We start from the raw sequence: 20233 nt of genomic DNA, 5'->3' as shown, positions 1-20233 counted from the left end.
TATAAGGAAAATCACCGCCCAAGCACTCCGTACAGATGGTTAACCAGTGAAGCTGAAACGTGCGGCCCCCGGTGTTCATCACTGGGTTAATTCTGACAGTTCATTAAAATCTTTCTGAACTATTGTTTCTTGGTTGGCGGCATCCGCCCGCCATTGTCCCTTTCATTCAACGTCGCAACTGTGTTCGGGTTCTTTGTTGGCGGCATCTGCCTGCCATTGCCGCTTGCATTCCGCTTTGCGTTGTAGCACAGCTTGGAAGGCTGCCGGATCCTCGGTATGCAGTTGCTGCTTGTGCTCGGCTGCACAAGCCTCTTCTTGTGTCCATGCTGCAGCATCGGCACCGCGTAGACGAGCTCGTTCCCGGTTCTGCTTGCGGCGTTGCTCATCGAAAGCTGCCTGCTCCTCAGGAGTATGTATGACGTGTGGCCTACCCATTTCGGAGCTGGAGAGAAACTGCTGCACGCGCGCGCTCAGCTGTGATGGAGAGCAACAATGTCACTATGGTGAAGCCAATCGCGTGCCTCTCTCTCTCTCTTTTTTCGCTCATGCGCATGGGATTGCGCTGGAGTTTTCAGCGTACAAGCGACAGATGGACAGACGGACGAATCGGCTAGCCACATAGAGCTTCGCTGTAATATGAATCAGTTGAGAGGCTCTGAAGGGATGCTGACCAACAGCCATGTATGCTTAAATGCCAGCAGAATCCAGGTCATTGTGATTGCATGTGAAAATCGTTGCAGCTTTATACTAATATGGTAAGCAATTTGAATCGAAATCCTATGCGCATTTGGTTCCTGAGTATTTGAATTTCGTGCATTTGGATCCTATGTGCACCTGGTTCGGCATTGCAATCGTATGTACAGCTTATTCGAACGACACTGACTTGGTGCTTGGTGAAATAAAAGGTATAACAGATGGGCACTGCTACTCTTTCACAACAATGCAGTGCACTTAAATTTTGCAGCATGAGACGGCGATACAGTTTTGTCACATGACCATACTATTTTGTTTTCATTATCACTTGTATACTTCACTATAAGTACCTACCCACATTGTGTGTGCTAGGGTGTCTTATAACAGCGGTTTGCCGCGTGCCGCGCATGAAGGAGACCAATGAGAGCAGTCCGCTTCCCTGACGTGCGCGCGGGAAACTGGTGTCATGCGGACCCGCCCGACCGCTCGTTTCGCCCGTTTATAGTCCGACGTTATCGGCGCGCGGGCCAGCATCGTTCGCGGCCAGCCACGCTGCGCCAGCCGAAACGCCATCTCTTCCGACGCGCGCGCGTCGGCTGTTATCTTCGGAGCATGCGCAATATGATCACAAGCCCGCGCGCCGCTTTGAACGGCTGTCTGCGACCATCGGCGAAGTGGAGTGGGCGCCTTTATTTCTTCGCGCTAAATGCATTGTGGGTTGGCGCATTCTGCGCGACCAACGCGCGAATGGGTCAGGAGCCGTGCCCATCGGGCCGCGTCGGAAGCCGCCGGTTACGTTGAGAGGTTCGTTTCCGCCAACGTGACGTAGCGTGCACGCTCGCGTTACGTCGGACTATAAACGGCCCTGAACAAACGCTACAGCGCGGCCGGCGTGGCCCAGACACCGCCAGACATTCAACGCGCCCTAAACGATTCGCTCCCTACGCACGCAGGAGCTGCGCTCGGCAAGGTCACTGCGCCCGGTCACGCTCAGCGGAGACCAGTGCCTCAAAAGTCCCTAAGCGATTATGTCCCTAGGCACCTAAGAGCTCCACGATTGCCATGACAACGCGGTCAGTTCGAGAAGGGGGGCAACGTTGAGGGGGGGGAAGAGTCTAGTCTGTCACGTGATTGCCGCAGCGGCGCGCCGCCGGTTGGTGTGGCCGCCCTGCCGCAGCTGCGTTTTGGCCGCCGGCGGCGCGCCGCGCGCGTTTTGCGGCTAGTGTGTACGTGACTAGTACTGATTTCTGCGCTCCAAAACTCCAAAAACTCACTTCAGCGCCGGTATTGGCCTGTCTCCAGTCCGAATTAAGCGGTGCACGCGCAATTTCGTGCCGATTTAACGAGAGTTCGCTGCCATAGACATATGTACATTTTTGAAGGGAGGGAATTAGCAGGCCGAATTATCAAGGGATTGAAAAAAAAAATATTCTGTCAACGAATTTGTGTAAACCATGTGGTGTGCAGCCTACTCGGCGGCCATCCCTGGTGTGGTAGACGTGATGGCTGAGTGGGGCTCCCTTTATGTGCTGGTACAAGAAGGAAAGCTGTTCTGTCTCCGTGAGAGGGACACCCAGAGCAAGCTGGAGCTGCTCTTCCGCAAGAACCAGTACTCACTGGCCATCAGGTAGGCTTACTGGCCTGGAACGTTCACTTTCACTTGGATTGAGTGTGTCGGACAACAATTGGAATTTTAATGAAGAGTGTGTCAGAAAATTGATTTTAGAATATGTTATTGGACATTATTCAGGGTTTCTTTTATATTTCTGGGAATTTGGTGTTTTTTTTCTCTCGTGTTGAGTACTTTGTGTGGGATTGCATATACATTTGTGCCTAAATACATGTTCTTTGGCTGCATAATCTCATTTTTTTTTTCCCACATAAAGCTTGCCTTGTAGCATATATGTTTATTATACTGAAGGTGTAGTGGCCCTCCCGTCGCAGAAATCGCAGTAGTGACTTAGTGAACTTGTCATCCATGAGCTAACACCTGCAGCTGTGCGCCTGATGCGTTTGTAGCTTGGCAGCTCTTAGCATCCTTTCTCCCCCCCCATTCCTGGCCAGAGCCATGACAGAAAATCCACTATAGAAACTGGAGCAGTATACTTTGTGCAGTTCACTGGGCCTTCAGTTATTCACTGGGTATTCAGCTTTTTATCTAATTATGGTTTGAGTTACATCATCTGTCTCTATGTACTGTACTTAATGTTCATTATATTTTCGGTTTCAGTGTATGAAATTGTATTAGACGAGGGTACTTTGTTCGCTTGACATTTTATCAGAAGCAAGAGTTCTTGTCAGGCTATGTGCCTTTAGCTCTTGCCCCACTTTCTTTTGTATTGAAAAGAAAGAATAAACTTCAATCAGTCAATCAATCAATCAATCAATCAAATTTGAAGAAAATGCTATGTTGGCGACCCTGGCTCAGTGTCATGCTAGGCCCACCAATTAGCTTGAATGTGATTGAATTTAGTTTTAATAATGCAGTCTCGGCAAACAGTGGCATTCAGTTTGGCATGGTGCTGTGTTCTGCAAGCCATTATGCATCTCATGTTTGCTTGCTGTATGTGCCAAAGCCACCTTGTTAGTCGCAAGATGTTTTTTGTGCGTACATTGACTTATTGCAGTAGCTTGGACATTGTGGTAGTTGGAGTAGAAGCTACAAGAGTAGCGTCTGCATGTTGCAAGTCTTCTAAAACCATGAATTGCATCCGATGATCACATGATGTTTACAGGTTTCATACTTTTCATAATTTGAAGCCATAAAAATTTGGTGCTACTACCATGTGCAGAATCGATAATGTAGGAGAGGTTGGGTTTTACTGAGGCTAGCTGTACTATATAAAATATTCGAAATTATGACCATTTGCCTTTGGAAATGCTTAACATAGTATTTCATTTTCATAAAAGAAATATAGTAAGTTATTCGTAGAGGTGCTTTCCAACTCTAAGGGCCCATTCACACTTGCGACTAGGCGAGGTCGCGCGACCAAGTTAGTCGCAAAGCGATCAGTCGCAAGTAGTCGCAAATGGTCGCTTTTCTCGAAATGCGACCGTTTCGGGCCAGTTGCTCACTGCTCGATTTTTCAGTCGCGCGACCGCAGTCGCAGAACAGCTGAACCAATAAGATGCGAAGGAACAGGACGTCCGTATACGCTGATGCTTATTTTACGCGGCGATGACATTTCAAGCAGACGTGAACGGCATATCGTGATACATTTCGGTTTAGCGACTCGTCGGTCGCATTTGTAAGTGTGAACATCGTTCGTCTTGAGTAGTTTTCTGGTCGCCAGTCGCAATTGGTCGCGCGACCTCGCCTAGTAGCAAGTGTGAATGGGCCCTAAGGCTCTTATGTCATTTCTGCATTAATTTTTTCTCTCGTTATCTTTCTAGTATTCATTTGCTTTAACTATTTTTTTCTCTTATACATGGATATCAATTGCAAAAGATTTATAGTCATCCAACAACTGGATCAGGTTGCATTCCCAAAATGATGGTAGGGTAGCTGCTAATTTCTGCGCCTTTGGTTGATTTCCCATCCATGCCATTTATTGCTACACTGCTTCGAATATTTGAGAAACTTTCTTTAAGAGAACATTTATTGATGCCATTCTACTCTTCGATAAATGGCAAACGGTTGTTTCTCGATCGTCCTTGCACATTTGTCATTAAACTCTTTAGTTTTGTTTACGCTAACATTGGCATTGTGGCAGCAGAAGTGCACAATTCTTAAGACTTCCCCGCAAGAGTGCCAGAAGTGTATTTGTGGTGAAGGTACTGATTTGAAGAATTGGGATCTTTCATTGTGTTACTTGTGGGGTCTCACACATGCTCTTGGGTCAAAGGAACGACAACACAGTAGTGTAAACAAGCAAAGGGGCATTTATTGCACCTTTCATACACCAATGCACACTAGCCGAATTACAACCAATAGAACATTCACATGGGCGCGCGACAAATCAAGGAAGTCCGACTCACCGCGACCCGACAGCGAGCGAATATGTTCGCCCCATGCTGTGACACCATCGCCTAGTCGTTCACGTGTACAGTCACGCGAACGGTGGCGCGTTCGAACGATCCGTGTTCGTCCATACCGGTGTCCTCTTAGCCTCACGAGACGGTCCCGCGAAGCGGGCCGGCGCACGCGCGAAATGTTCGTGCATGTTGGTCGCCGATCCCAAGCCCAAAGAGCCTTCGACCTTTTCTCCCAAGTCACCCCGCCGTTCGGTGGCGTTAGCATCGCGACACTCGCGCCATCTCTCGCAACGCGCCGCAACCACTACGACCGCCTCCGGCGCCCGAGCCGCGCGGTGAAGCCGGACCACAGGAGACGCGTGAGAGTCGCGCATCCCCACATCCCCCCAACCTTAAATCACTACACATACTCCGGCGAAACATGTCACAAGGTCTATCAACGCGCGCGTCGCGAACAAAAGTTAGTACATGCGACAGTGGCGCCGCCGAGGAAATGTCCACACGTTATCCACAACATGCGAGCCGACATTGTCTCTGGGGTTCACCGCTGGTGTCTGTTGGTCACGGCATCAGCTCTGCAGATTCGATGGCACGACTCCAGCACAGGACTCCGGAAACGGCGACGCAGAAGTCGGCACGAGCAAGCGTCGCTCGCGCCGACGCGCCCTGCCGGCGAGAGCCGCTGTAGCCGTTGGTGACTGCCGGCTCTTTTCCCAGCCGCCGAGGGTAACGAGCCGGACACAGGCGGCCGCCGAAATCGCTGCGCCGAACTGGCCACAGGCATCTGCATCGCCTGGGGTAGCTCGTTCGTTGGCCGGGGCAGCAACACAGACAATGTGCAGGTGACAGCAAACTAGGGGTGACTCCGCTCACGCTGCGTACACTCAACGCACTCGACAAACACTAAAGCAGTGCAAGGGAGAGGAATTCGGCACACGCATCGCCCACGTGGTACGATGTTCAATTCGGCTAGCAAAAATTTCGGGTGGCATTTCAGATGCTAAGTTCACGTGAACAAAGCTTGCTTTCTTGAGTCGAACGAGTAATTTCAATTCGTGCGAGGTGAACTAATGAGGGAAGCAATGTGCGACACCTCAACACCACGGTCCACCAGATTGTATCCCTCCACGTGCGATAGGCGGCTTCGTAAAGCCTTAGGCTTAATGCGTCGCTACACTGACAACCGGCATCAAAAAAAAAAAAAAAAAACATCACCCAAAATGGGCACAACAGGCAGCCGCGAGGAGATGTTAGCTCTGTGAGGTGGTCCTACCCCGCTCGGTGCACACAGCATCCGAGTTGACGGCGCCCACCGTCCCAGACGGTGTCGGAGCGCCCGGTGCCAGGCCGCAATACCAGTCAGCCCGTAGTGGCACCCGTGGCCCGCGGCCACCCGGCTCCCTGAGCCGCGACTTCCGAAGTCAAATATATAGAAGAAGCTATTTACATAAGAAATTCGGACCACCCACGAGGCTTCCGTACTCACTCGCTTCAGGCTTGCCAATGCTACGCGGGCACTAGGCCTCGCTCTCCCAGGATGCAGACCACGTGGCTCTCGTACCGACGAGTGTACTTCAACAAAACACTCGCGAAAAGGCTTAGCATGTTGAAAAGTTAAAACACGCTACAGCAACCGTCGCCTCGCTCAAGTAAGCACGCCGCCGACACTAGCGATCAAAAGCCCCAGGTTGGGCGCCAAATGTGGGGGTCTTCCCCAACCCGTAGCACGTGTAATCACAGCTACGCAGGGTTCGGGCGAATAAGGCAACAAGCGAGTCAACTCAACAACGTTTATTGCTGTGGGCAATAAAACACACTTGCAGAGGGAAGTTCGCTCTGTATAATAACTAATAAAATAGGCTTGCCTCGTCGCGTGTGGTAGTTACGCAAACGAGGTCACTCACGGCTTTCAGCAGGTAAATCCGTATGGGCAGGTAGGTCAAGCGAGGTCAGATAGCCCCGGGGGTCTCTCGGTCGCGCTCTTTTATACCTTTTTACCTTTCCGCGAGGGGAGTGTCCTCCTCGCCCGCCGGATACTTTCCCTCTTCCCGCGCGGGCACGCGCGTCGTGAGAGGCGAGCGAGAACCGGGAGAGGGCAAAGTGCATTTCTCCCGTGTCCGCCCGGCTTCCGCTGCGCGCGCTGTGCACGCACGAGATGTCCGCCCGGCTACCGTCGCGTGTGCTCCGTGCGCAAGCGACGGGCGAGCGCCCGCGGGAGAAGGCGGCAGCGTGTCCTCCCCACTTACTGTAAGAGGCATTCAACGATTGCATTTTCAATAAGGCAACTGGGGAGAAATCTGATATAATCCAAGTGACGTTGTCAGAGTGAAAAAATCAGAAGAACTTTAATTTTGCTGAAGCTGTTACTAGTTCTTACAAAATTGGATTTAAATTTTGACCTCTCCACTGGCATCTCCGACTTCCTGTAGTGCAGTGGCTTTCCTGTGTTGTCTTTAGACAGCATTTTGCTTGTGACTGCGTTTGGCAAACACAGGCATGAAAATAAAGACTGCTATCTGTGTCTGAAGCAAATTTGTAAAAGAATTCTTTCACCTTGCACTCAACGTACATGGATGCTGTCGTTCCAGCTTAGCGCGAAGCCAGAAATATGACCAAGATGGTTTAGCGGACATCTTTCGGCAGTACGGGGACCATTTATACAGGTGAGAGCCAAATGCTCTTACAGCCGCTAAATGTGCTACAGATACTGAGTGTTTCAGGGAGAACTTTAGGTGAACAGTAATGTTGTTTCATTGTGCATTTTGTGGGCATATTTCTTGAAACTGATGTCATAGCAGGCATTTCTTGCAAATGGGTGTGCTTTGCGTAAGGCCCGACTTAATTTTGGAATTTCAATGTGTTCTTTAAGTTTATTAAAAGTTAATTAGCAAACATGTTTCACTGCATTAAATAGGGATTATCACATAGGTCCTAAAATTTGCTGCTTTCTAATGTGTTCAGAAAACTACTTTATTCCTGCTGTGTTGTGGTTAATACTCTTTGAAGTATTTCCAGAGATGTGACATGATGTGGCATTCCTGTGACACTGACTTCTAGAAAAACGTAATAACCAAACCACTGTCGGATCTAGTTACTTCAGCACATTCAGCATGGCGTGCATCAAGTTACGTCATGTTGCTGCTCAAACTTAATGTGGGATTTCTGGCTGTACGGCCTTCATAGAAGCTCTTATTTTATTAAATAAAACAGGTGTGGACATGTCAACTATATACGATGGGAGTTTAAAATTGCACGCTTCACCTGCAAGCTAGTGTGTGTGTCTGTGTATGTTCATAAGACATTTTTACTCACTTATAACAATATTCAAGTGCCTGCCAAGAAAATTCCATAGCTATAACGTATAATTGTTATAACCAGTTTGCACGAAAAAAGCACAGGGGTAAAACATTCAAACATTTTAGACAGAAGTACAACCCACTTACAGCAATACTAGTTTTAAGAATACTCACATGTAACAATGAGCTGTTGCTACATTGGGAAGTTTTGTGTGTGTTCTATGGTAAAATAAACGGCTTACTAAATGTGCCCATGCGACATTATTGGCTATAACAATTAAATGTGGCTACTGGGTGTCTTCGGTGGAAAGAAAAAGAAGGTGAAATCCAAGAAAGAAAAACAATGAGAGCCCCTTCATCATATCCGCTTTTGTGCTGCGCACACCTCATGGCATGCCTTCGTTGCCCCTCTCCTGTCTCCCTTCCACCCCTCAGACATGGGCGAGAGGGTAGAAGGGAGGCAGGAGAGGAGAGCTTGGAGTTGGCGATGCGATGCAACGTAGGCATGCCGTGTGAGGTGCACTGCACAAAGACAAATGTGGTGCAGCGGCTCACTTTTTTTTTAACGAGGCAATGTGACGAAGATGCGCTGTGCTGGATGCGTGAAGTGGGTCAGGTTTCCACTTGTTGGTTTTCCATAAGAACGAGTAGCATTGTGTGCAAACAACATGGACAAAAGGAAGAACAGGTTTTACACACACGAAGCACAAACTATCAACGTTTTATTGCGAGAAGAATGTGACCATATTTATACCTTGCCACAGGCAGTACTGCGCATGATACCAAGGGCGGAACCACACCGACAAAAAAAAAACTGTCAACACGCGAGTGTCGTGCCATTCAAATACGCTATTTCCTTAGCTGATAAGTTGATAGAGGCCATGCTAATACTTTTAAAGTTGTGATGCAGTGGGCCTCAATAATGGTGTCATGCACAGTACTTGGTGTCATGCGCAGGGGCGGTATTCTGTAAGAGTCCATTTAGTGGACAGTCCACTTCGGCTGTCGCCATTATCTGCTGCTTCACGTGCAGGAAGGTGCCAACCAGTCTCTGTCCTGCACGTGAAGCAGCAGCCAATCAGCGACAGCCGAAATGGACAATCCACTAATTGGACTCTTACAGAATACTGCCCCAGTACTGCCTGTGGCAAGGTATAAATATGGTCACATTCTTCTCGCAATAAACTGTTGATAGTTTGTGCTTCGTGTGTGTAAAACGTGTTCCTCCTTTTGTCCATGTTTTTTGTGCGCAATGCTACACGTTCTTTTGAGTGGGGTAAAGTGGCTTGCATTTTTTTTCACAAGGATTTTGCGTTCCTTTTCCTCTTGGCGCACATTCCCAGTAGCCAGATTTAATTGTTATAACTGATAATGCGGCATTGTAGTAAGCTGTTTATTTTACCATAGAACACATACAAAAGTTGATGATGCGTCGGCTGCTCATTGTTATATCCGATATATTGAGAAAACCAGTATTGTTACAAGTGGTCTCAACTGTAACATGTTGGCCATTCTTAGCGAAACATAAAAAATTTTTTGTTATAATGTTAAATATTGATGTAACGAACTTCACATAATGAAATTCTCTATATAATGAAATATTGAACTTTTTATAACGTCTTTTTCATAGCACAGCATATATTTAGATCCTCAATATAATGAAGTGTGTTTATACACAATTTCAATACAGTTGAACGTCGATATAATGAAAGTCACATAATGAAATGTTGAAATGTTCTATATAATGATGTATTCAACTTTTTATAACTTCTTGTCCATAGAACACATGTAGTTAAAACCTCAGTATACCGAAGTGTGTTTATACACTACAGTTAAACCTAGATATAACGAAGTCGGTAAAATCGGCAATGTGCTTTGTTTTATCGAAATTTAGTTGTATTGAAATTCGACTTTTTATGTAAATAAGTACAGTCGCCGATTGATTTTCCTTGCATGGAAAGGGGCCGCAATATTTTCCGAAGAATTGGGCAACCGAAAGAAAAGAAAAATTTGAATGAGAAAACAATTAATTTTGTTGAATTTGGAAGTCGGCAATGAATGATACGGCTTCATGCCACGTCGACAATATTTTCACATTGGTGGTACGAATAAAGCGAAGCCAGCCATGCTCTCGCCTCATCTTCGCCCCCGCGGCTGATAGCGTCACCCTTAGTGGGATGACACTGTCATGAAAAACACTGGCAGTGGGGAGCAAATGCTTCGTCTGCCTCTCACTTCAACGGCTCTTTGAAACTTGAGATCATACAACTTTCAATACTAAATGCGTGGGAAGACAGCTTACATGATGCCATGCCGTCTCAGCACGCCCACTCTTTGCACACGCTGCAGATTATCTCTAAAGCAGAGTGCGCGGCTGCGTACGCGCTGTTACGATCGGCCAGCGGGGGTGGCGAATTTCGAGCCTTCTGATTTCCAGTGCCGAATTGCTTTGTGAAGCTGAAAATACGTCCCGCGGGAAAGACTAGTGGCGACACCATGGCGAGACACGTTTCCATGCATACGTGGTTGCTGGATGTCACCCGGTCGCCGACCACGACGCTGGGACAAAGGAATGCTTGGGAAAGTGCATGTGATGCTTCCCCACGGCCACTGCTAGCCGCCATAGCTGTTCAACAGACAAAGCAACTAATTGCTGGGCCATCCTAGGAGCCAAGACGCGCCGGATTGGGTCAAGCGTGGCACCTCCCATCTACAAGTGTCTCCTCCGTGCTCTGTGACAGTGAGCCGTGTGCGCCCGAGGCTACTTTTCCCGGTGTGTTCAGGGAACAAAGGCGCCTGAGTGTTTAAGCGCACCCTTGCCCTCAAGGCGGGGCCTTCGGCGACTTTGGACACTCTGGTTGGAGGAAGGTGTGCCCGCAGGTCTCCCTGGCCTAGGGATCCAGGGAGGACGGAGCGCATTTAAGCGGACGTTTGCGGCTTATCTGGAGTGCTCTCCCATGTTCAGAGAGTTGTAGCCAGTGCTCTCCCATCTGCTCCGAGATGTAGATAGTGCTCGCCCAGAACGATGTAGTCTGTTGAGATTCAGTAGTGCTGACATGCTACAATGTACTGCGCTCCATACTCCGGCCAGTACGAGTATCTTCTTGTTAAGTAAATAAGTTTGCCTCTTCCGTGTAAATAAACCCCTGTTCCGTTTAACCTACCTCTCGACCTCGTACTCTTCACGAAAGCAGCAACCCTCATCAAGTCTGCTCGGACAACGGCGTGAGCCCGCTAAGGCTCCGTGTGACGCCTCAGTAGCGTAGGCCAGCTACCCGTTTCGAGACGCACCGGTGGCGTAGGCTAGAAGCGACCCTCAGATTGACGCCGGACTCCGAGACCACGACACCCAGCCCGTAAAGCGCTCAGCCGCACTTACAGCCATGCCCAGCCACAGCAGATATACACACTAGAAATCAAGGCGCGTGCCAACTTACCCCCTCTTTCCCTTTGCTAGCGCGGGAAGTTGGCATTCGTGAAGCCACCATCTTTCTTGTCTCGACCTCGCATGCTTCCACTCACCCCTTAAAGCACACAGTGCGCAGCGCGATAGGATCTTATCGCACTTGAACTTTACACGGAACATGACGCTGCTCCATCGGGATTAGCTTTTATTCTGTGGTGTGCTATTTCAGAGGTGCGTTCGCAAGCAGCTGCTTGCAATTCAATTTGACCATCTGCGCCCGCAGAAGTTTCCATTTATTCCGCGGTATTCCTTTGCGGCGGCAGTGAAATTTAGTTATACTGAAATCGCGTATAAACACGCTTCATTATATTGAGGTTATAAATACATGTTGTTCTATGGAGAAGAGATTATGAAAAGTGAAATACTTTGTTATATCGAGAATTTCATTATATTGTAGTTCGTTGTATCGAGGTTTAACTGTATTTCAATATAAAAAAATTTCACTGCTGCCACGCAGGAATAGCGAAGCAATACATAGAAACTGCAGCGGACACAGATGGTCAAATGGTTAAATTACAAGCGGCTACTTGCAAAGTCAACTTAAATTGCGCATGTGACGAAAAGCGACCGCGGAGGAGCAGCACCATGTTCGATTTAAAGTCCAAGTGCTGTAAGATCCTATTGCGCCCTGTGCCGCGCTCTATGCTTTGGTGCGAGTGAAAGCGGGCGGGAGTGAATCGAGAAGGATGGTCGGTTGACGAGTGCCATCGTCGTGCACAAGCAAGGGGAAAGGGTGGGAGAGGAGCGAGCACACGATAATGTGATCAAGCAAGCGCGAGGGGAGGAGGAAGTGGAGGGAAAGTTGGGGCACGTTTTTTTTTTTTTTTAGTAAGGTAGAAAGATGGGCGAGTTAGAAAGGATGCATACTTATTGATCAGCGCGAAAACAACCGAGGACACAGAGGTAGAAGGACACAGGACGAGTACTAGTCCTGTGTCCTTCTACTTATGTGTCCTCGGTTGTTGTCACCCTGACCAATAAATATGCATTCTTTTTTTAGCGCGGCCATGGCTGTGCATGGCTGTCAGTGCGGCAGATTGCATACGCAGCGCGCGCGCCCTCATATAGATGTAATTTGCCGCCTATGCAGTGAGTGGGCGGGCCGTGTTAGCGTGGCATCATATGTGCTGTCTTCTCGCCCGTTTAGTACTCTAGGTTGCGTAATCTCGAGCTTCGGAGATTCGTTGAAGCGAGAAGCAGACGAAGCATTCGCTTCCCGCTGCCGGTGCTTTTCCTGATAGCGTCATCCCACTGCCGGCGACACTATCAGCTGCGAGGGTGAAGTGGACGCGATAATGTGGATGGCGTCCCTTCATACTGCTGATATGAAGATATCGTTGACATGGCATGAAACCTTATCTTTCGTCGCTGACTCTCAAATTCAACAAAATAAATTTTTTTCTTAATCAGATTTGCTTTTTCCGATTGCCAGATAATTCGGAAACTTTTGCTGCTCCTTCTGTGTAAGAAAAATTCATCAGTAACTGTACTTATTTGCATAAAAGGTTGAATTTCAATATAATGAAATTTTCATGTAACGAAGCAAATTGCTGATTGTACCGACTTCATTATATCAAGTTTTAACTGTCTAATTAAGAAGGGACTCTCGTGTGAACATGTGGTTCTGAAATGTAAATTATTGACTCAACAAATTTCTTGAAGCTGTTAAAGCAGTTCTAGAGGTGCACTGATGGAGGCTAAAATAGTGGCCAACATGAACAACATGAAAAGTTACGCACACTTTGAGAAAAAGTTATCTTCACTTTTCACCTTTCTGAACTATCAGAAACTGCTACAGCATGTTATTTAGTGGTTTTGGTTGGTCCTAGTGTTCTAGCCACTTATCTGCATAATTTATTAATCTATCCTGCAGCAAGGGTGACTATGAAGGGGCTGTGCAGCAGTACATACGCACAGTGGGCAAGCTGGAGGCCTCGTATGTCATTCGCAAGGTGAGGCTGTCATTCGCATTGGGGGCCCCAGAAACTTTTTTGTTTCAAAGAAATCTACTAACTACTCAAATTTATTGCGCAGAACTAAAAATGCATACAGTTTATGCATTGGCATGAAGGATGCATCTTGTTTTCTGAGCAGAGGATGATGTCTTCACCACAGCATGCTATTCTAAAATGTACAAAAACGGCGTGGGTGCTGGTGTCAGTTGTGCTTGAGTACCGAGGAATCCAATTTGAAATCCCCATCCTTGCTTACTAAAAGTGGTTGTGACTGCTTACTTCCATTTGGCCCTTTACAGTTCCTGGATGCTCAACGCATTGGTAACTTGACTGAGTACCTGCAAGAGCTGCACCGGCGAGGTTTTGCCAATGAGGATCACACCACACTACTTCTCAACTGCTACACCAAACTCGAAGAGGATGACAAGCTCACAAACTTCATCATGGTGACACTTTATTTTGCCTCAAGCCTCTTCAGCACAGTCCCATGAAAACTTAAGCAAAATTGGTGCTGTAATGGAACTTCCACTGTTATGGGAATGGTAGCATTCACAGACTAGGCCTGCACACTGTACAATGACTTCAACTCTCCTGCTCGGTGAGCTTAGTGTACTTTTTCGGAGCTTCAAGGTTCTCATGGCTTAGCTGTCTTGCACTGCTTTTATGTTGTGATGCAGGATCGTAGTAGTGTTAAAGGGACAGGCAACCGCTCGGAGCATCAATTGAGATAACCCCGCTGATGGAAATATTGCCTATCGTACTGGTTAAAACGAGCCATGTTTTCCTCATTAAACGTGAATTTATATTTTCAATTCTTCACTAAAAGTTCCGAAAAATTACCTTTGGCGCCCCACGCGGAAAAAAGATACTTGTGAGGTATACCATGTGACCTTTTATTAGTGCACGCGTTTCCTAGTCTTTTATTAGTAGTGAAATGCAGTACACTTTTTTCTGTTATAAGTTTCGTCTGACTTACAATGTGCATATAGGCGCTTGTTTGTAGCGAGTAGAAAAGTGGCACTGCCTTCGCCTTCGTTTTCGATGAGTTGGCTTGGGTCGTCTATCAACAGAATAGCGATGGCAGAGGCCAACCAGCCATGGCGTAGGCGTGTACTTGGGGGAAAAACGCGATACAAGTATATGAAAAGTCTGTACGACAACGCAAACTTAATGTACCGGCTGTTTATTTTCAAGAGTGGTTGAAAAGGTCAAAATGCAGGTGGTTAACCACAGTTGCACTCACTACTGTGAAAGCAGAACGATGGGTGGCTTTCACATTTTGCGAGGCTGACTATTGGCATCTCGCTCACTTCCCCAGTGTTGCTGGACGAGGGACTCTTACTTTTTTAGAGGCTGCTCAGGTGGAAAAATTCACACAATTACAGCACACAAAAATCCACATGCTTTTTGAAGTAACCGCTGCAGATGTAAACACTACCGAGGGTGAGCTTTTCGTTGCGCCATAAAAAACTGGGTCCTTAAATATCGGTTGTCAGTCCCTTTAGGATTTCATAGACCTTTCGATTAGTCAGTCTCAAAATGCTGTGGCAACAACACTGTTGGCAGGGACTGCAAGCAAACAGATAGCTTTCTGCCTGGGGTTTTCTGCCTGGGGTTTCCACCATATGGCTGAAAAAGTTCTGCAAAGTATTTTTCTTTTCATTCAATATGCTTATTCTCATTGTGTTTTGCATATTTAGATAGAAAATAATTTTTTTGTTGATATTTATATGTGTCGTCATTAAAGGGGTTTAAATGCTAAGAAAACAAGTCTGTAAGGTAACATATATAAAGGAAACTGGGCCATGACACTACCTGCAGAATGGATCCATATTGACTATGGAAGTTAAGCGCACATATCTTAGTGTGCTAGGCTCGTGAGGCTTGGGTGATAGGTCCGCCTCCCAGCTATGAGATGTGGTGAGAGTAAGTGCTGTGGTGTATGGTTTCTTGCAAGTGTTTGCCAAGTTTGGTGCCTAAGACATCCACAGGATCCATTTGCATACCCGCCAACCCTTCTGAATCTTCTGTAAAGTTGACTATATTTTGCTTGTTTTATGACTTTATGAATGTGGCATGATGTTTTAAGAAAAATAAGCTCTGTTGGGCGAAAATTTTTTGCTTGTCAGTCTCCGAACCTTCCATTGCAAGTCTCCTCTGATGAAAGGAAGACAGAGGGATATTTGCTCCGAGCGGGCATGTTCCTATATGTACATGTTCCTGAAGCAGGTGAAATCGGCAACAATAAGGCCACTGCAAAAAAGTCACTGTGATGTAGAAAAAAAAAAAAAATGTTGCATCAGTTTTTGCTGTTCTAAGTTTGCTGCTACTTGTGGGCTGCATCGAAACATGAATGATCGTTAATAAAAACGTGTCTATGTATGCCAGAACAGGCTTATATTTGGGCTGGCTTTAGAGAATACAATGAAACCTCAATATAACAAACTTCGGGAGACCGCGGTAAATTTTTCGTTATCCTGAAAGGTCGTTATAGTGAAAGCCTGAAAACTAACCATTTAGCCCATTAACCCATCAGTTTGTCAGCTGTCACCGTATGAGCTATCCACGAAAACGTCGCTGTTAGCTCTCGACTCATGCTGTTGCTATTTGCCATAGATTCCGCCACCATGCACCCCTGTATTGACACTTTTTGCCGAGCAGTTTGTCCTAGAGAAACGAGATGGCGCTTTCGGCGGCGTGCCGTACGTGGCCTCAGCGACAGTGCACGAATACGAAACCATCACTGATTCTACATTGCTCCTGTGTGATCAGCTGTTGGAAATGCAACTGAGTTTTTGCTAACGCACTGTGCTCCAATCATGCTGGATTGAATCATGTGGATTGATGGCGGGGCTGCAAGAATAGTGAGTGGCATATTGAGGAATGAAATTAATCTGTGTGGCCAAGTACGCGGACCGCTGCTGCAACTGTCCGTGTGTGTTACTGGCACTTTAAAATGTACAGCTGCAGCGGAAAAAGATTAGCACAAGTGATCGATCACCCGAGCAGATAAATTGCGGCACGCGACGCTGTTGTTCTTTAGCACACCGAAAACGAGAGTGCCAAGCACCCTACCTTTGAAACATGAATCATGTGTCACTTTAGATACCAGTGTGCACGGGAACAAGAACTCTGCATGCCGCAATTTCCCCGCTCTGGTTATCGGCCACTTGTGCTAATCTTTTTCTGCTGCAGCTGTACAGCTTTCCTCGAGGATACAGAAATTTGCTCATCCGCCAGCGTTGAATCGCTAACCTTCAAAGAAAGGGCTTCAGCCCCGGAACATCGGCAAGAGTGAGTACCACTCGTTAAACAAAGACAAAAAGAGTAGCGCCGCTTCCCTTAGTCAGCTAAGGCGTTGCGCTGCTGAGCACGAGATCGCGGGATCGAATCCCGGCCGCGGCAGCTGCTATTCGATGGAGGCGAAATGCAAAAACGCCCGTGTGCTTGCGTTGTAGTGCACGTTAAAGAACCCCAGGTAGTCAAAATTAATCTGGAGCCCTCCACTACGGCGTGCCTCATAATCAGAACTGGTTTTGGCACGTAAAACCCCAGAAAGAAGAAAGAAGTAGCCGCTTCCTGTCATAGTAAGTTTCGCGCACATTATCTACACACATCTACCCTGACTGGCATGGAAACTTATGCCCGCTCTATCGCCTATGTCTCAAGAATAAGTGAGTGGGTGCACACTTGAATATATGGGCACTATATACGCACAATAAATGACGAACTACACCGATAGCGCACGCGTGGTCAAAGCTGAATGTTTCGTCACAATCCACAAAAGTGTGTTACTAGCGATAATTCATCTTTGTTACAAGGTGTACAAAACAATGTACAATGTACAGAACAGCTAAATTTCAAGCCTTGTTCGCAGCAAGAACAAATCTATGGGAACTGAGCACACGCGCGAGCGATTAGACAAAAAGTAATCGGATAGTGACCACACTGAGGGACATTACTGCGTCAGAAACATGACAAGCCGCTGCGCAAAGATATTTGTCAAATAAAGAACTAAGAGCAAAATGCACTAATCCTGATTCAATTCATGAGCAGAAAGTTTCGATAGCTGGGAATACATATTTAGCCCCACTTTTAGAACAACCACTACCGTATTTACTCGCGTAAAGAATGCACTCACATAATGAATACACCCCCAACTTTAGTCGTCAAAATTTGGATTTTTTTTCTCCGCGTATTAGACACACCCTGAACTTGCTGCCGTGAAGTCGGAGAGAGACAGTATGATTGGGCGTCCATGAGTGCAGCATTATTTTGGAGTTTTAGGCTGTAAGGCAGTGAGGAGTTTTTTCCGTAGGTTTGTGGCAGCCAAGTATTGTTTGAATCAAATAACGTTCAACGTGCATAAGCACACAGGCTAGCTATGAAAGACGCCGCAGTGGGTCATTCCGGAACACTTTTTGCTCCACATGTGAGTCGTTAACGTGGGCCGAAGCCCTAAACCTAAGTACACTAGCGTTTTGTATTCCGACCCAATCAGAATGCGGCCGCTATGGCAGATGAACGAACCCATGACCTCATCATCATCATCAGCAATACAACCATAACCATCGAGCCATCATGATGGGCAAGAACTCTGTTTAGAGCTAGGATGTTGCACTTGGTGCTAATTTTACAGCTCCCGTGTAATTAAGTATTGTTGTTTGCCCATCCTAAAGCTTAGTAATATATCCTTACAACCGTTTATGCCATAGATGGCAATATTTCGTATATTTCAGGAACAAGTGAACTTATCATTCCTGCACGTCGGTTCCTTGCACAGAAATTCACAGGCTTCCAATTGAAATTTATTGAGCGTGATGCTAAAAACTTAATTGCGCTGAAAGAGAAAATGTGACAGCCATGGAACCTTCCACTTCCAGATCCAGTGACCGAGCATGATGCAACACGCGATGACAGTCTCTGCAAGCACTGGCACAGAAATCTTGATGCCGTAATTTGCCCTGGGTTCATTCGCAGCTTGTTGTTCTGATCTCTCCGAGGGTTCGCGGTCATAATCACATTGTGGGATCACAGTTGCAAATAAAGTTTGCTCTTATTTTTTCGGGCATCATATTGTTACGCGTGAGGAAAACGAAGGCCGGTGAACGTGCTTGCGGCGTAGCGGTGAGGGAGAACGGGAAGCATGAGGACGCGGTGCGGGCGTCAAATTCCTGTCAGATGCTGGGGAGCGATTCCGGGAGCTGCGCGGCCAATACTCGTAGCCAGACGATGCGTGAGCTGGCCACGGGACACCATGGGGCCGTTCGGAGGGCCGTGAAAACTCGGAGGGCTGGCCATACCACGTGTTCATACGCTGGTTACAAAACCGCGATATATGACCCGGGACACCACAAGAGTAACACACCGGGGGAGGTTGAAACCTTGGTTCTAGAATAGTTCATTGTTGGGCTAGTTGGTTTTCCATACCTGAACAAGTAACTCAGCACGATATAAAAGACAGACACAAGAAAGAGAGAAACAAAGACAAGTGCAAGAGCGGCTGGCTGTTTGATGCACTCAGCGTCATCCCCTTCCTCTCTTCCAACCCGGGACCGCGAGCACGTTCACCGGTCTTCGTTTTCCTCATGCGTAACAATATTATAGAGATGAGTGGAAACATCATATTACTGTGTCTTTGTTAAAGTTTTCCTAGTCGACAACATGGGTGAAATACCTCTTGAGGAACTGTTCCTAAAAGTGTACTTTACCCACGAGCGGTGTCCGCTGCTGCTCTTGTTGGCGCTAAGAACAATTTAATGCTGCTTTCGGCCCCCATGATTTTTAGTTCAGAACTAAGAAATAAGTATGCTTGTTGATCTTCTCTGAAGCAGAAATACCGCCACTGTTTGGTGCGGACTCTGCTTATTTGCCATTGGAGATGAGCTTCTCCTAACTATGCCGCTCACCTTTTCATCTTTTGTAATTGATGGGAGTTGCTGCTCTCCTTGCCGACCAGCTAACAAATCGCCATCTAAATACAATCAAATCTCCATAATTCGAACCTGAAGGGGCCCGAAAATTTGTTCGAATTAAAAGAAGTTCGAATTAAAGAAAGGACGTAGTTTTGAAGTATTCGAGCACAATAGCACGACGCACGAACGGTGCGAGTCGTGAAATATCGTGGCGCGCAACCGCCCACGCCGGCCAATGCTCGGTTCTCGATAACGGCAGCAAACTAAGCTTCCGGGAGCAGACGGCGCTGGATGGTGACGGGCGCGCGCGCGGAGACCGTCAAAGGTGAGGGAGGAGGGCGGCAGGGAAGCGGATTTGGCCTCGGCAACTCCGTCGCTTCGGTGGCAGTGGCTTTGGTGGCTCCCCTCGCCCTCTCTCTCAGCTTCCTCGCAGCTCCCTCCCCTACGCCGGTACAGCCAGCTGGCGCAGATTAGCACGCTCCCTGAAGTTTCGTTTTCTGCCGTTATCGGGAAGCGAGCGTTTGCCGGCGTGGGGGGGGGGGGGGGGTGCCGGCGGCACCGGTCCAGCCGGCCCCGCGCCAGCTTAACCTGCTCCGTGAAGTTTTGTTGTCTGTCGTTATCGGGAAGCGAGCGTTTGCCGGCGTGGGCAGTTTCGTTGGCCGGACTGGGCCTGTGCCGCTGCATTAAGGGGTCTCCTAAGCTTATGATGGTGTCGAAGCAATGCCGGTCGGAGGCGCCGCCACGTTATTTGGCGCACTGCTGAGAGCATTGTTGGTCCGCGGTATATTCGAATTAACCGTCGCAAATGCTTTTGCGTTCGAATGACCGAGCCTTTTCGCTTATTGAAATACACATAACTTTGACGGTACCACAGCGTCAGTTCGAATAAACCGGCAGTTCGAATTAAGCGTGTTTGAATTAACGAGATTCGAC

At 47.5% G+C, this 20233-nt stretch overlaps 1 protein-coding gene across 2 annotated transcripts in view; it reads left to right on the top strand.

Moving 5' to 3' along the window:
* Window positions 1–20233, top strand: part of LOC119446804 (vacuolar protein sorting-associated protein 11 homolog) — a 73182-nt gene that overhangs the window by 24708 nt on the left and 28241 nt on the right. For both annotated transcript variants that reach the window (XM_049664391.1, XM_049664390.1), the window contains exons 9-12: window positions 2161–2320; window positions 7257–7331; window positions 13304–13382; window positions 13685–13831. In XM_049664391.1, the coding sequence (XP_049520348.1) occupies window positions 2161–2320; window positions 7257–7331; window positions 13304–13382; window positions 13685–13831 (461 nt within the window). The remainder of the gene's footprint in view (window positions 1–2160; window positions 2321–7256; window positions 7332–13303; window positions 13383–13684; window positions 13832–20233) is intronic.

Source organism: Dermacentor silvarum, chromosome 3, assembly GCF_013339745.2.
Source record: "Dermacentor silvarum isolate Dsil-2018 chromosome 3, BIME_Dsil_1.4, whole genome shotgun sequence".
In the NCBI taxonomy this organism is placed as follows: domain Eukaryota; kingdom Metazoa; phylum Arthropoda; class Arachnida; order Ixodida; family Ixodidae; genus Dermacentor; species Dermacentor silvarum.
This window is presented reverse-complemented; position numbering and strand designations above follow the sequence as displayed.